This window comes from Musca domestica, unplaced genomic scaffold, assembly GCF_030504385.1.
Source record: "Musca domestica strain aabys unplaced genomic scaffold, Musca_domestica.polishedcontigs.V.1.1 33, whole genome shotgun sequence".
Lineage (NCBI taxonomy): Eukaryota > Metazoa > Arthropoda > Insecta > Diptera > Muscidae > Musca > Musca domestica.
In genome coordinates, this window is record NW_026712312.1 from 5,813,361 (window position 1) to 5,831,748 (window position 18,388).

Here is an 18,388-nt window from a genome sequence, read left to right on the forward strand (position 1 = left end):
GTATAAATGTATAATTACGCGAATGAACTATTTATGATGTATGTGTATGCATGATGGTTTTTGATGTATTTTTGTGAATTTGTTTTTCCATTTTTGTTTTGTTTTTTTTCATTTTTTAATAATAATTTTTGTTTGGTGCTAATCTACAATTTTTGTTTCACATTTTTTACTCTTCGGTTTAGTTTTTTAAGGTTAGTTATCCTTGTCCTTTCTTTTTTTGTGAATGTATTATTTGTTTGTTTGTTTTGTGAGTGTTTTAAATATGTCCACTGTGTGTGTGCATAAGATCTTTTTGTTGTTGTTGTTTGCTTTACATTACAATTTATTACTTATTTGTAATTCTAATATCTATGTTTATGGGTACACACTTGGGTCCAGAGCTTTAGGCGAATTTAAAATAATGTGATTTTAAAAATCAAATTCTGTAAAAACGTTATCATTATACCGATATATTTTCCAGCAAGTTTCAGATAGCTCTCGCGTTACTGGTATATTTATTGCATAAAATTGGAAAATTGTAAAAATACATTCATTTCATTTATTTACCTTACAAATAAATATAAATGAGCCCACATTTTAAGGAAATTGAAGACAAAAAACTTAAGAACTGCTATTTGTGTTTTGAGACTACGACGGGTCGACTGGACTTAAGCTTGGCATATGGCATATTTTGTGACACATTATAAAGGAATGACAGAGCTGCCTTCGAATCCTGTGGTTATTTTCCCTTTTAATTTGGGAATTTTGGCCAAGCTGCTTATGTACCATCACCTATATACCTAGCCAACTTATTCACATCCGTACAAACTTTATAATTATAAAACATTATTCTATTCAACAAACAAACAGCCACATAAAATTTTAACATATTACGGACAACATAGAAATTTTTTCGGGGAATACCTTTTTCCATAAAGATATAGCCAATAAATAAATAAAAAACATTGCGGACAACAAAGTCTTAGTATTTTTCTCAGAGAAATGTGCTGGATTCATTCACACATACTACAAAATTAGACGCCAATATTTTAAGAATTCTTCCAAAAATTTTGTTGTTGCAAAATGGTCTGGCTTTATCCCTTTATTGTTGTTTTTATAAAAACAACGTTTGTTTATTAGTGGAGAACGATGGTAATGTTTACCAGGGGGTAAGGCAGGGAATACCTAGGTTTCGGAAAGAGCCACCAATCCTCATCAGTTCCCTTGTTTTTGTCTGGGATATTCTCCCCAGAAGTTATTTTAAAAATAACTTCTATGACAAAAAACATTTTTTTTACCCAAGTGACGAGATCGTAAGCTCAATAGAAGAGGAACCAAAGAATTAAATAAAACTAAAATTCTCTTGGAAAGTCTTCTAAATCTTACAACCGCACTTATAAACATTTACATCTTTTTCCACTTGTTATGCTTTCGTTCAGCCTGAACGAAGTAGCATAACCATGTAAGTTGGTTTTGTCTGTTACGACAAAAACCCCTTCGTCGACCGTGCCTTGTCTATTAATAGAACAGTGTGGCTTGTTTGTTCGGGATATCGTAGTATTTTGTTGTTGCAGAATGGTCTGGCTTTATCCCTTTATTGTTGTTTTTATAAAAACAACGTTTGTTTATTAGTGGAGAACGATGGTAATGTTTACCAGGGGGTAAGGCAGGGAATACCTAGGTTTCGGAAAGAGCCACCAATCCTCATCAGTTCCCTTGTTTTTGTCTGGGATATTCTCCCCAGAAGTTATTTTAAAAATAACTTCTATGACAAAAAACATTTTTTTACCCAAGTGACGAGATCGTAAGCTCAATAGAAGAGGAACCAAAGAATTAAATAAAACTAAAATTCTCTTGGAAAGTCTTCTAAATCTTACAACCGCACTTATAAACATTTACATCTTTTTCCACTTGTTATGCTTTCGTTCAGCCTGAACGAAGTAGCATAACCATGTAAGTTGGTTTTGTCTGTTACGACAAAAACCCCTTCGTCGACCGTGCCTTGTCTATTAATAGAACAGTGTGGCTTGTTTGTTCGGGATATCGTAGTATTTTGTTGTTGCAAAATGGTCTGGCTTTATCCCTTTATTGTTGTTTTTATAAAAACAACGTTTGTTTATTAGTGGAGAACGATGGTAATGTTTACCAGGGGGTAAGGCAGGGAATACCTAGGTTTCGGAAAGAGCCACCAATCCTCATCAGTTCCCTTGTTTTTGTCTGGGATATTCTCCCCAGAAGTTATTTTAAAAATAACTTCTATGACAAAAAACATTTTTTTACCCAAGTGACGAGATCGTAAGCTCAATAGAAGAGGAACCAAAGAATTAAATAAAACTAAAATTCTCTTGGAAAGTCTTCTAAATCTTACAACCGCACTTATAAACATTTACATCTTTTTCCACTTGTTATGCTTTCGTTCAGCCTGAACGAAGTAGCATAACCATGTAAGTTGGTTTTGTCTGTTACGACAAAAACCCCTTCGTCGACCGTGCCTTGTCTATTAATAGAACAGTGTGGCTTGTTTGTTCGGGATATCGTAGTATTTTGTTGTTGCAAAATGGTCTGGCTTTATCCCTTTATTGTTGTTTTTATAAAAACAACGTTTGTTTATTAGTGGAGAACGATGGTAATGTTTACCAGGGGGTAAGGCAGGGAATACCTAGGTTTCGGAAAGAGCCACCAATCCTCATCAGTTCCCTTGTTTTTGTCTGGGATATTCTCCCCAGAAGTTATTTTAAAAATAACTTCTATGACAAAAAACATTTTTTTACCCAAGTGACGAGATCGTAAGCTCAATAGAAGAGGAACCAAAGAATTAAATAAAACTAAAATTCTCTTGGAAAGTCTTCTAAATCTTACAACCGCACTTTTAAACATTTACATCTTTTTCCACTTGTTATGCTTTCGTTCAGCCTGAACGAAGTAGCATAACCATGTAAGTTGGTTTTGTCTGTTACGACAAAAACCCCTTCGTCGACCGTGCCTTGTCTATTAATAGAACAGTGTGGCTTGTTTGTTCGGGATATCGTAGTATTTTGTTGTTGCAAAATGGTCTGGCTTTATCCCTTTATTGTTGTTTTTATAAAAACAACGTTTGTTTATTAGTGGAGAACGATGGTAATGTTTACCAGGGGGTAAGGCAGGGAATACCTAGGTTTCGGAAAGAGCCACCAATCCTCATCAGTTCCCTTGTTTTTGTCTGGGATATTCTCCCCAGAAGTTATTTTAAAAATAACTTCTATGACAAAAAACATTTTTTTACCCAAGTGACGAGATCGTAAGCTCAATAGAAGAGGAACCAAAGAATTAAATAAAACTAAAATTCTCTTGGAAAGTCTTCTAAATCTTACAACCGCACTTATAAACATTTACATCTTTTTCCACTTGTTATGCTTTCGTTCAGCCTGAACGAAGTAGCATAACCATGTAAGTTGGTTTTGTCTGTTACGACAAAAAAAAAATTTTAAATTATTAAAAACTTTTTGCTCATTTGCCCGACTCCACTTGGAACGACTCATATGATTATATCTCTATGTGTGTATATATATATTCCTCATTTTATTTATTTGTTGTTGTTGTGTTATTTTTAGGTTTTTATCGTCTATTGCATAATTTAACCTACGATATCTAAGCTTTGAGCATCAGTAACTGTGGATGTGGAGGTGAGATTATTTAGACAAGCACCATTGTTAGTATTGGGATTATTAAAGAATGCCGTTGGCGTTGTCGCCGGTGAGGGAGATGGAGAAGTAGAAGCATTTGGTTGGGGTATTGGTGAAGGGGAATTCGTTGATGTATTCATGGATGAATTGGTTGGAGGATTTAGTAATGGTGTGGTAATTTCATTGGCATTGATGACAGTCGATGAAGACGTTGATGGTGTTACACCCAACGATGGAGGATAATCGGCATCGGCAATTGTGGGTGGATTATAACCCATGGGATAATCAACAATTGCATCAATCGGATGATGATCGACAATATGCAAAGCAGCATGATGTGGTGGTGAGCCCGTCACATTTTTATTGGTTACCGAGGACGATGACGAGAATCCAGTATTGAATGCCGCCGGTGGAGGTGGTGGAGTGTATGAGGTTATATTATCACAATCAACATCCGTGATGTCATTTTGATTGGCAAAGTGTTGAATATATTGTTGTTGATTTAATAGGGCCAGCATTTGTTGTTGTTGTTGATAGACCGGTGATGATGTTGAGTTTTCGTCAACATTTGCAATAGTACCGGCAAATTGTGGTGGCGGAGGTGGTTGTGTTGTTGTTGTTGTTGCAGATGCATTGACAGTAGAATTTAGATCATCCCCATCACCGTGGTTAGTAGACAATGATGGAGTAGTAGTAGTAGTGGTGGTTGTGGGAGTAGTAGTAGTAGTAGTAGAATCGTTGGTGGTATTGGTAGTAGTTATAGTATTAGAAGAATTATTAAAATTAGAATTAGTTTCACTGTTAGAGGTTATATTCATACATAAATTACTATTATTATGGGAAGGTGGTGGTATTGAAGGATTATTATGATGATGATGATGATTGTTATAATTATGGCTATGGTTTTGGTGGTGGTGGTGGTTGTTATGGTGGTGATGGACGTTTTCCAATAATGAAGATGATCTTGATAGATTTGAATTTGGATTTGTTGTAGTTGTTGTATTTGCTGTAGCAGATAAGTTATAATTGTTATGGGATACAGAATTTTGTGTGGGAGATGGTAATGATGATGACTGATTATTTTGAATATGTAATGCAGCAGCAGCAGCAGCGTTACCACCAACAGCAGATATGGCTGTTGTCTGTGTTGGTGTGGCTGTGATTGCTGGTGCATTTGTTGTTATTGTTGTTGTTGCTGTTGTTGTGTTACTATGATTGTTGTAATTTAGACATGAATTCGTTGTTGTAGGATTCGGATTTGGATTGGAATTGTTTTGATTTAAAATTGATTTTTGATTTGATTGAGAACTGCTATTACGTTTTGTTTCACTATTGTGTTTTTGTTGTAAATCATTATTACCATTACTGCAAATTTTACTATATAGATCCGGCGTTGCTGTTGTCACATCCTCAATTTCAATTTTGATGGCAGTTCGTTTCAGCAACTGCAGATTACGTGGCAGCAAAGCGAGTATGTTGTATATTAAGCGTATATCTTCACTAGATGTCCAAACACCGGGACGTTTGTTGTGATACAATTTGGCATATTGATAGATATTTGCCATTTGACAGTATTCCATCTCAATCGCCAGCGAAGAAATGGCACAAAATGTACAGGCTTGGGCGCCGCCATATCTGGAAAAACAAAGCAGTGGTTAGACTTCATAATTTCATTTCAAATGTAACAGCTTACCTATCCACAACAACAATTGGTCCATTACGATAATCATTGCCCCGATCATGGACATCGACTATGAAATCATAAATGCTGCTGGGATTCGACATTTCCGGCCAGCTGGGGCAGTGTAACATTTTCACACTTAGTTCATAGTCGTCCTGTATTGATTGTATAACGAAATCACGGCTAACATAATCGGATTTGTTTGTTTTACTCAAAAACTTGACACGATAATAATCACTTTCGATGGGTGATGTGTCATCTGGCCAGAATTGGGCAAAATTCTGTGAAAAAACACAAAGGGGACAATTAAAAAACTTGTTTAATATATATATTTTTCTGATTGCTTACGATTTCATCCAGCGACGAGAGTAAAACAATTGTCTGGGCATTATGATCCCATACCATTTGCCAAAAATCTTTGACCGTATGGGTCATGGGATGTTGGGTGACAATAAAGTCACGCAGTCTTCTAAACCCATGCAGCCATGAGGCATTTATATAATCGCTACCCTCCTCACCCGGCTTGGGTGTTAGATGTACCCTACTGCCCTCGATGGGGAATATAGCACCACGATTCTTGATCGAATTAACTTGCTTCATTGCCGATGCAATGTGTACATCTTTGGTCTGGAATTGGATAATGTTGCGATACTGCTGCTCCAAATATGGTGTACAATTCTTCAGTTCCTCGATTTGTTGAGCCGTTAGATTTGTTTCACCCGATGCAATGGCCTCAACTAGGGCGTCGTGTATGAAAATATATTGTTCTTCGGTTTGTACCAAGAAATTTCTCTGTATACGAATGTGGCGCAGGAAACCAAAACTGTTGACAACACCCTTGTGTTGGATTTGCTTGAGCATGGCATCGAGTACGATATAAGTACCGGTACGGCCCACACCAGCACTACAGTGCACAACAATGGGACCAGCATCAGGTGGATTTGCAGCGGATGATTTCTTAACGAAATTCAATACCGGCAAGGGATGATCGGGTGTCCCATGGTCTGGCCAATTGGTGTAATGATATTGATAGACGATTTTTTCAGTATTGCACTGTTTCTTTTTCTTGAGCTGCAAAATGAGAAAATGACAATGAAATTATATAGGAATTTGAGTGCAAAAAATATTCCAACAATGCTGTTTACCTTCAAATGTTTAATTTGTAAAGTTCTCACGGTATACATGGCCATTACTTCCTCATCGACTAGTTTCACTTGTATGACCCCATAGGTCTCTACACCCTCCTTGGGCCAATACATATCACATTTGCGGCGGCCACGTTCTACTAAATTCGTAATCATTACAATGATGGCAACACGTTGTTCCCAAATCATGCGCCAAAAACAATCAAAGGTATCGGGCAATGGACCTTGAGTCCCAATGAAGGCCCTCGCCTTTTGATATCCATCAATATAGTTGGCATTTATGTAGTCTAGATTCTTTTTCTGGCCAGGAATGGGATGTAGATGAACTCGACTGTGATCATCTAAAAGAGAAAGATTGGGCGAGAAATTATAAAATTGAAATAACTTATATGATTATTTGTTGCATACTTACAGGCTGTAATATTTAAATAACGATTTTTTTTCTTGTTTTCGGGATGTTGCGAATGTTCACAGGGTAAATCATCGGAAATGCATTCGTTTTGTATGGCTTCATATTCACGACTGAAACCGATATCACCATCGGCATGCAACGAGGCAACATGTTTGGCGAACTCATTGACGGGGACAGCTGCCCGAATTTCTCCACCAATCTCAACTGGTACCTCCCAGTCGACCTGTGGCACATTTGGATGATGTGGTGGATCATCCAAATAATAATAGGCAGCATGGAAACACTTCCTGCTGAAAAGAAATAAAATTTCAAAAATGATTAATATATTTTGTCAGTGGAAAAATAAATAATAAATATATTAAAAAAAAAAGCTTTATATCATTTCAACTCTTTTACATAGTTTTAGGTCATCTCTATATTTTATATTGCGTATAATTTGATAACCATTACCGTCGACGTAAAAATTTCTAAGCCTGTTAACTAACTACGAATTTACACCTTTCGATTCTAACACAATGCCATAATTGCATCTTGTTTTCATTAGCATTTCATGGTGAAAATATTTAAGTGCTATTTTCTCGCTCTCTCTTTATTTCTAACCTCATCCTCTTGTGTTTTCACGCTGTTCTGATAGCGTTAATAACTAATTTATTAGCGTAGATTACGTACGTGATGTAAGCTACACTTCTTTCCCATGGAATATGGTATTAAGTAACTACACTTGGTAACACCTCAACAGCCATAGACCAAGATAGCTGCTGCTGTTGTATTCAAAGTGATGGAAACTCTTTGGGAAATTTTGAAGTGGAGAAACATAGGAAAAGAAAATGTAAAGATGCTACGATGACGACGATCAGAGAATAAGTATTGAGGTTTTCCTCCATGCTCTGTGTGGAATTGAAGAAAGAAAAATAAAATGCTTCGTTGCTTGCGGAATTTCTTAGAAAATCCGAAGGGTATTGCAAAATTCAAAGAAGATTATATCTGTTTTGGCGTCAAGCAGACTGGCAAGCAAGTTGTTGCTATCAAAATGTGTACACAGGTTGATGGCGATGACGAATACTACAATATGTGTGAGTTTTTTTTTTTCTTAACGGCGGAAGGTTCTTATGGAATCCAACTACACCTATATACCTTAACACGTCCGTCCGCAACCCCCTTTGCTCCGCTCCCACAACTTGGTTAGATAGTGAAGTGTGCTCTGCTTGTTGTTCAACCTTATGAATAGAGTTAACTATAAAAATTTAGCGAAGCATTAACAATTTCTTGTTCCTTGGCGATGAATAGAAAAATAAAATTAGGAAAATTTAACGACACTATGGTTTAGTTTAGTACTTCTTTTATCTACTGGACTAATTTTTGGTTTCTAAAGGAAATATAAACGAGAGAGTATTTGTAAGTGGATTATTTAGGAAATTGGGGCATTATGTTGTTGCCAAGCCTCAAATTAAATATCTGAGATTTCTCAGGTTTCCCAAGTTGATGATTCATTTTGGACATTTTCTTGATTTTGTGGGAATTGTAGAACATTCTTAAATGCTAATAAAGCTCACGTACTTGGGCCTACTACACCTGCATAAAAACGAGGTCCTAATTTTTATTGAAAACATTTTTTTGTGTTGCCTATTCAAAACAGAACGCATTCATATTTGAAACATTGAGTCAATAATAAATACGAAAAAAAAAACTCATTTGCATTTATAGACAATCAGAACGTTTGCTTTGAGTGTTTCTCACATTTATGGATGCGTAAATAATCACAAAGAAGAGTGGGGGACAATTGAATGCATTTAATGCAATACAAAGTAAAAAATAATTTTGGGCTTATGAAAAGATCTCATTAACACAATCCTTAGAAAGAAAAAATATTTATATTACTTTAACATGGTACTATAATTTACTTTATTCCGTTCAGGGTTTGGATTTATAAATAAACATGTTAATTGTCGTGTTTATAAGCAGCATTTATATATTATTATTATTAACATAACAAGTATTTATTTACTTCACATGTATTTTTATTTGCGTTTATTGAAATACAAAGGTCATTTAAGATTCATTATATTGTATTCAAGTCGAAATCGTAACGTCACGAAGTTACCGTAGATCACTCAGCATATTTAATTGTGTTTCAATTTTACAGTTTTTACTTGAGCTTTTATTATATTACTTCGTACACAACAGATATAAGTTTAAGTACCCTTTTGAAAGTAGATTATTTTTCAAGATGTAATTACGAATATGACCTTCTCCGCTGTGGGTGGAGGGAGTAATATTTCGTATTACTACAATACTATAATATTGAATATGACTATTAAGTATAGTATCTATATAAAAGTAAAGCAATTTCGATCGGGCCGAACTTTGAATGCCCCCCACCATGTTAATTGAATTTGACAATTTTCAAAAAATTAAATTATATATTATATGGGGGCTATACCAGACAATTTTCTGTCGTAGGCTGTAATATGCATAACGAACTTCAAACACCAAATTTGAAACAATTCCGGTGAATAATGTCGTTTAAATCATAAAAAATACCGAGTATCGGGAGGTGCCGTCATATGGAAGCTATACGAAGGCGTGAACTTGAATGGACAATTTTCTGTCATAGGCTGTAGTATTCATTACGAACTTCAAATATCAAATTTGAAACATTTTCGGTGAATAATGTCGCCAAAATTATCAAAATACCGAATATTGGGAGGAACCGTTATATGAGGGCTATACGGGGACGTGGACCTGCACAAACAATTTTCTGTCGTAGGCTGTAATATGCATAACGAACTTCAAATACCAAATTTGAAACAATTCTGGAGAATAATGTCGCTAAAATCATCAAAATATCAAAAATAGGGAGGTACCATTATATGGCGGCTATACGAACACGTAGACCTGCACAGACAATTTTCTGTCACAGGCTGTAGTATCCATTACGAACTTAAAATACCAAATTTCAAACAAATCCGGTGATTAATGTCGCTAAAATCATCAAAGTACCGAATATTGGGAGGAACCGTTATATGGGGGCTATACGAAGACGTGGGCCTGCACAGACAATTTTTCTTCTTAGGCTGTAATATCCATTACGAACTTTAAATACCAAATTTGAAACAATTCCGGTAAATAATGTCGCTAAAATCATCAAAATACCGAAAATAGGGAGGTACCATTATATGGAGGCTATACGAAGACGTGGACCTGTTCGGATAATATTCTGTCATAGGCTATAATATCCAAACTTTGAACTTCAAATAACAAATTTGAAACAATTCCGGTGAATAAAGTCGCTAAAATCATCAAAATACCGAAAATAGAGAGGTACCGTTATATGGGGGCTATACGAAGACGTGGACCTGTACAAACAATTTTCTGTCGTAGGATGTAATATGGTATCATTGTATGGGGCCATACCAAAACCTGGACTTACATGGTCCCTTCTTAATACCAAAAGTCCCGCAGACATAATATAAATTTGAGTAAAATTTTATTAAACTACTTCATTTTGTTCGGAGCTAGAGTGATTTCCACAGACGGACGGACATCGCTCGATCGACTTTAAATGTCCGGAAAAGAATTTGGTTGTTTCGATGAGACAGGTTTGGGCCGTATCAAATGATATATACACTCTCTAGCCATATGGCTGAGGGTATAAAAAGTTCTTCTATAAATACAAGAGAAGTAAAACCTTTTTAAAGCACATTTATCATAAGATTGTTACGGCGCCTAAAACTATGCTATAAAAGGAAATAATTAAATAAAAAAATACACATGTCTACTAAAGGCTAGAGGTATAATTGTTCATAACAGTGGTAAATTATTAGATATGCATATGTTCTATTCATTTCTCCAAGTGTAGGGCAGAAGTTTCCTATCTTTGTTTCGACATTAATTTCTTATCACAACTTAAGCTGCTAAAACGCAAATGTGCAAAAAATGAGCTAGAAAAAAAAAAAAACGGCACACTTTTTCCACCCAGCAGCTACGTACCACTGCGGGGTGGCGTACGTCTGGCACACAGCATTAGCTCGATCATTTTCAACGACGACTTTTGTTTATTTTAACGTAACGAACCAAAGGGGTTGTCGAACCGGAGGGAGGTGCAGAGTGTGGATCCACATTTGGCTATGAAGAGACTAAAACTGATTTTAATAAAGACGAAACTTACGTAAACCAATTACCGCGTTTAGTTTTAGCCGGTCTTTCATACGTTGCCGCTGCTGCTGTTTTTGTTTTCTCTGTCATTTTTTTTTATTCTATTGATGATTGTTATTGTTGTTGGGCGGGATGAGTACGAGTCCGTGTGTGTGTGTGTGTGTTTGGCTGATTGTAAAGTGTATTTGTTTTTGTTGGCACAATTCTCGTCGTTTTGTGACTCTTTCATGAATTTATTGAATTTTTGTGAGTTTTTTCTTTATTTTTTCGTTTTATTGAAGATTTTAGCATTTTATAGTGGAAGATAGAACTGATGTTTGTTGCACTTAATATTCTCTTCTCAGCGACAACTCGTCTTCGAGTCTACGCTTTGGTGAATGTGTGTAGATTTGTTGTCACTGGTAGATTTTTTGTTTGAACATTGCGTCATAATGCATGCAAGTATGGCAAAATGAGCATGAATGCAAGCAAGACCACAATCTGTTTTGTTTTTTGCATTGATTCTTCTATTGAGAAAAATCATAAATCACATGATTGGTGTCACTTCAAACAAAAACAAAAAATGCATTTACTCTCTCACAACAACACGTTCTTCCTCTCTGTAATTAAACTAAATGTGTCCACCATCGATGATAATTTGAATAGCAGAGGGCGTGAGAGCGTGCAAATGTGTTTTTTTTTTGTAAATGCGTACGTGTAGTAAGTAGCTCAACCTAGTCCAAAATAGAGATAGAACAACCTTTACCGGTCCCGACGGACAGATTAAACGAACCCGTATCTGCCTCAACGACGAAACAATTGCGTTCAACTAGTTGACAAATGCGTTGTCATCTGTCTTATCGCTGCAGCCGCCGTAATTCTCTATGCTCATTGGGTTTCTTCACTAATTTGCCTTGTTTTTTCGTTGACAAATTTCATGTTTTGTATCTGAAACGACGTTTCGCTTTTATTCTAATAATTCACTTTTTTTTTGATTCGATCGAGAACGTGTGTGCGGAATTTTCGTTACATTCACTTCTTCTAAATGTTGGATGGATGGACAGAAGAAAATGAACCCCGAACACCCGCGTTTTTTTATTTCATTTATGGTACATTTTTTTTTGGTTCAACTTAGCTCTCACGATCAGCGCTACGATCGGTTGGCAACTGTTTTCATTAGGTTTAATTCGTCTGTAAAATATCAGCCATCAGCAGCCAGCCAGCCAGCTAGCAGTCAGTCAGCTTTGTTTTCTTTAGTCCGTTTGTATTTTGTCTTTATTCTATTCTGTTGCTTTCCGCTCGCTCTCTGCCTCGCCTCTTTTTCCTGTTCAATTTTTTTGTTGGGAACGATACTCATGGTAGAATTTCATTTGTGTACGGTTGTGTGTTGTATATTGGTGTGTCGGTAGAAATTCTCGTTTTTTTTAAGGGTGTGCGAGAGCACGGGTGAGAGATAAGGAACTGGTATTGTGCTGTGTTGCCACATGAATTGATATGAGTGGGGGAACTTAATAATAGACGATTTTTCGTTTGGGTATTGTTGTGGTGTAAAGGTGCGACATTTCCCGAAGATATATAGATTTAGGTTCGCACAAATTGTTAGTGAAGAGGTATAAACACTCCAAATACCTAATATTTTAACTGTAATTTGATTTTCCTTGGAATATGAGGGAGCTTATGCAAGGTTATAGGGTCTATTGAGATGAAATCTAAATTTAACGTATGTTTTCTATAGTCGAATTTATTTTGATTTTGAACAAAATTAGAATGTTATTCTTGAAAACTGGTAGTGATTGCTACATTCATTTTCCCCAGGAAGAAAAATTGGGTTCTTGACGAACCTCACTTTGCGTTCACAGAGATTCAAGACACGAATAAGCTTAACGATAACTGCGGCGTTTAATAGTCCCAAATTGTAGCCATTATTAGAACAGCGAAGAGGTAAAATGTTTACGGGACACATAATTTTTCAATAGTCACTTTAAGCATATTTCGGTAAGTTTTGTTCCTGGCCATAGGCAATATCATACGGAATGATCGATTTACCAATTGCTATATCTTTCTAACCCTTGCTTCAATAGTCACCTTACAATCAAGGATCTTTACAATAGCTATAACGAACAAGTATAAATGCAGCTAAGTTCGGAACTTTTTATATCCTCCACAATTCGGAAGAAAAAAAATGCTCCGAAAAATACCGCTCAAATGAAAACCTTTATATAGAAGCTATGCATAGACGTGGAGCTGCGTAAGTAATTTTTTGTCATAGGCTGTGGTAACGATTTCAAACTTTAAATACGAAATTTAAAACAGTTCTGGTAAATAATGTCGCAAATATCACAATACCGAAAAAGGGTGGTCCCATTGTAGACAATTTTCGGTCTTAGGCTGTAGTATCCATTACGAACTTCAAATACTAAATTTGAAACCATTCTGGTGAATAATGCCGCTAAAATCATCAAAATACCGAAGCTATACGAAGGCGTGGACCTGCACAGACAATTTTCTGTCATAGGCTGTAATCTTCATTACAAACTTCAAAAACCAAATTTGAAGCATTTCCGGTGATTAACGTCGCTTAAATCACAAAAATACCGAAAATAAAATGGTTCCTCCCATTATATGGGGACTATACCGAAACGTGGACCTACTTGGCCCATTTTCAATGCCGAAAGTCCTGCAGACATAATATACATTTGAGTAAAATGTTATCAACCTACTTAATTTCGTTCGGAGGCTAGAGTGATTTCCACAGACGGTCGGACGGCTAAATCGACATAGAATTTTATGCTGATCAAGAATTTATATACTTTCTTTGAAGTGTTACAAACGGAATGACAAACTTAATATATCTTCCACACTATGGTGGAGGGTATAAATATAATCTATGTATATAATCTGAGCCAGGGCATTATATGCATTGAGAACTTAAAATGTTAATGGATAATTAATAGTTAACTAATTAAATAAATATTTCACGTGTGCAAATTAAAATGAGCATACATGAAATATTATACATTCGTATGGATTATAATTGTAGAAATATTTTAATATATTTAAGTAATTTTTTTTTTGAAAGTGGAATAACAGAAAATCGCTAATAGGGCATCACTGATATATCTCATTGTTGTATTGTTCTTTTTTCTCTTTCTCTCTCTCTCTCTCAAATGATCTTTTGTTTAGTGTGGCTATGACAACACCCAGCTCATCTGTTCAATTCTTTTGTTGCTTAGTGCAATTGGAAAACTTGTTACACTTATATGGAGACTTATAATAACAGCAGGTTATGGCTAGCACATTAAAAAAAAAAAAAACTATTCGCCTGAATGTTGGATGTGTACATATCATATACATTTTAATGGGAGATCATTTTCAATAAATGGGGAAACCTGACCGCAGTTTCAATAGTAAGTACCTACGTTTTACCTTTTAATTTTGAGTATTCTTAAAATACAAACTCTTCCCGTGCGTTGTTCGAATTGCGAAGGGGACCGTATTCAACGGAAAATATATGTATAAATGTAAAATTGCATTTCATTTCACTTGTTATTCATGCCATTCAAATTATTGACATTGTGAAAATATTATTTTGCACTGATCAAAGAATATTACGACCAAATTATTCAAAATTTCGAGTTCTTATTCAACAAAAATTAAGAGTTAAGAATGACAGCCATCCATTTAGTATAGCATCATGAATGAAGGAGGCATTGCACCCGATGATGATGGTGGTGAGATGACGAGGGGCCACACTGACGATGAACTGAAATCATCACTTAATTGCATTAAAATAAAAATTAACTCTCCTTTGAACTTTCTGTCTCCCGGTCGGACTGTCTGTCTGTTAGGCCAACAATAATCCAACGCAACTTGAGAACATGCCAAAAAAAGAAGGATTTAGTACAAAGCAAACAGGGCACCCAGTTTTCACTCGGCATTGTTGAAAAAGAATACTGGAAACTTCTCTCGCTCTCTGACACAACTTAAGCAAAACAAAAGCATAAATGGTAATTTACATCTTTGCAAATTAAAAGGATACAAAAGGCAGCAGGCGGGGGAGGAAGGAGTTGGGGAAAAAATTGTGTCGTTTTTATGGTACTCGACACAGATTGCCGGGCAAGTCGCTACGTCTGTTAGTTATTAGATTGGGCCAAGCAATAAGCAGGAAAGGCTTCATTCTTTGGATGACCGTTGAAGGTTTCCTTTGTTCGGAAGCATAACGGCAAAAACGTACACACTTCCCAGAGGAGAAGAACACCAGAAAACTAGGAAAATTACCCGAGAGAAAAAAACTAATAACAGCATCAGTTTAAACACAGAAAAGCATGGTAAACATAATAATAAAAACTTAATTAAATTCTCAACAGTAACAAAAATATCAGGTTTAGGAACTAAATGAAAATTGTATTTTTGGGCATTTTTGACGCCTTTAACTGAATTGACATTGAACATGAATAAAGTTGCCAGAAATACATAATTCGTGCCAATAAATAAAATTAAAAACAATGTAAATGTAAAAATTATGGCTTTTGACTTTGTTGCAGTTTTTTTTTTATCTCACCCTGTATATACTTTGTTTGGTCTAAAGTTATTATTTCGATGAGTTACAAACGGAATGACGAACTTAGTATACTCTCCACACTATGTTTGGTGGAGGGTCTAAAAAGCTAAAAATCCAAAGAATCTAAAATTTCAATCAGCATTCCCAATTTAAAAAGAAAAAAAAAAATTAAATAATGTTTTAAAAAGATTATCATAAAAATGTATACTATTTAAAATTCCAGCAAAATATATAATTTCATAATTGAAAATAAATTCAATATAGGCGACATTTCGATTTTCATTACAGAGAAAAGAAGACTTTTAATTTTAGACTTATCAACACCAAAAGCCGAGTATCTAAAAGACGACTTACACATCCCTAATTGAGACCTTTGTCTGCTAAATCACCATTTGATTTTGACATTTTTACTCCGTTCCGTCTCCGTACTCAGTAGCTCTCTCGGAGCCAATTTCACATTCCTCCCTTTGGTCGACTTTTCATTTTCATTACTCTTTTCAAGAATCAAAACATGGTGACAAAACTATAGATCAAAAACTCGAAAATTCAAATCGACCAAACAACAATTTTTTTAGCTAATTTGACATTCTAGTCTTTGCAAAGAGCACTCTATTAATAACAACTCTCGTATTGCATTCATTCTCCAATTGGTTCATGCACTGCAACGCCAAAAATAATCATCAATATCAATTTATCTTTTAAAATTTTGTTTTTATTTTGAATAACTAAAATTGAATTTATTCATATCAAACACACACACACACATGTCTCGTATACAAACATTTATACACAGGTACGTTTGAATATCCAAACATTTTTTCAAATTTGTTTTCTCCTTGTTTTATTATTGAATTGAATGAATATTCGACGATGCAATCAATCACTCTGTCGTCGTTGAAATGGAATTTTTTTTTGGGAAATAAAAATAAATAATGGAAACTACACTTCACAAGTCAACAATTTAGAAGATTTGTACATGAAACGTTTGTAATTAAACTATGTACAACAAAGTGTCGTTTAATCGATTCCGCGACTTTGTTAGTTTATAGTTCAATTTATTGTAAAATATATATAAAATAAAAAAATCGGAAAATTTTTGAAAACCAAAAATATGAATTCGGAAAAAATCCAAAGTACAGTTCCTTTGCTAAATCATTTTTTTAAATAAATTTTTTTGAATTTAAATAAATTTCTTTGTGAAGGTTAAAAAATCTAAAAATGTACCACGAATTTACTCGTGCCAGTCTGGCATTTAATATCCTAAAAATAACTTTGAATATTTTTTTCGAATGAGTGTAATAAGATTTCCTAACAATCTGATATTTGAACAATTTCTATATTCAAATATTTATCCAATTACTGTTATTTCATAATAAAAACTCATTCAAAATTGAATTCCCTTCAAATGATCCACAACATTTGCCCCCCAAAATTTCTTGACAATCCCTTTGTTGAAAGTAGGTTAGATTAGATAACTTCCACAAATTTAAGTTGATTAACCTTTTTTATTGCTAAGCAATTTCAATTTTTTTTGGTTACTAAGAAAAACTGATACAACATTTTTTTTTCAATTTATTGTCATCGAAATCAATTGACCCCCGAGATAAGATAAACAAAAACATATTGCAATATTATGACTGATAATAAACAAATCACCTCTAGACACTGAATGAATGACTTATCGCCAGACAGAGGATGATAATCTGGTAATGAGATGATAAAAATCGTCGTCATATGTATAGCGAAAAAATGGGAATAAAAAATAGGATGGATGGAGTGGAGTGTTGCCACTGAAATGGAGTCATAATTATATTGCCACTACTGTACTGAACTCCCTACTCTTTATGTACAAAACATCTTAACTATCTTTGTTATTATCCAATATATTTCATTCTTAATTCTTTGCCATTGCTCTCTGAGAAACTTACGGTTACATTGTGTTACAGTGTTGCCACCTCATGTGTAGTTACACATTGTGTGTAATTTTTAGTTGCATGTGTGGCCGATGTGCAATTAGTGACATGTGTAATTTATAGTTTCACTATTTCCACACTTTTTTATAATTCTTCCCTTCTGAAATGCTACTGCTGAAAGAATATTTATCTTATAATTTTTTGGAAAGGCGGGAAGTGAGTATGATTCTTATTTACTGAAAAATGTTCAAAACTTATGGTTCTTCGTAAGGCGGGCAAAAAAGCGTTTTATGTATTCTCACATTTAAATTGCTTGCTTTTCACCAAAATCGTCATATCAAATAGGTAAAAAAGTCAAGTGATCATTCTCTTCTCCGGGATGAATTCATGATATATTGCTCTCTCTGTAAAAGAGAGTAATATGAAGACAATAAGTCAATGCTGGAATACTCCAGAATTAGGTAATCGAATATTGAAGAAGTGAAATAATTGTAAAACACATTTCAGAAATAAGCATATTATTGGCACATCGTAATGTTATTATCAATCTTAGATCGAGTTCGAAGATGGGCAATATCGGTCCACTCCTTATTATCACAATGTTTTTACTAGCCCGAGGTCGGGTGGGAAGATGGATATATCTGTCCACTACTACTGGTACCTCACCCACAAAATGGTCAAAATTTTGAACATCAATGAAGTGCATAAAACGCGAAATTAACATCCGATTCCCTTAAGACTTGGCACATCTCAATATTTACATCAAAACAAGATCTGTTATAAATATGGTAGAGAACAGATCTTTCCTTCTGGTACCTCCCCCCACAAATCGTCAAAATTTTGAATAACGAAAACGATTAAAAAATCCGAAATAAGCATCCGGTTATCTTCAAATTACACA

The 18,388-nt window shown here is 34.9% G+C and overlaps 1 protein-coding gene across 7 annotated transcripts in view; it reads right to left on the reverse strand.

Annotated features, from left to right (window-relative positions):
* LOC105262409 (tyrosine-protein phosphatase 99A) overlaps positions 1-18,388 on the reverse strand; it is a 97,137-nt gene that overhangs the window by 2,333 nt on the left and 76,416 nt on the right. For 4 of the 7 annotated variants that reach the window (XM_059125509.1, XM_059125508.1, XM_059125506.1 and 1 more), the window contains exons 7-11: positions 6,880-7,169; positions 6,468-6,808; positions 5,671-6,393; positions 5,335-5,603; positions 3,442-5,276 (exon numbers count right to left, since the gene is read on the reverse strand). In XM_059125509.1, the coding sequence (XP_058981492.1) occupies positions 3,593-5,276; positions 5,335-5,603; positions 5,671-6,393; positions 6,468-6,808; positions 6,880-7,169 (3,307 nt within the window). In that variant the 3' untranslated portion in view covers positions 3,442-3,592. Of the gene's footprint in view, positions 1-3,441; positions 5,277-5,334; positions 5,604-5,670; positions 6,394-6,467; positions 6,809-6,879; positions 7,170-18,388 lie in introns of those variants that run through there. The other 3 variants (XM_059125511.1, XM_059125510.1, XM_059125512.1) reach the window with 3 other exon arrangements.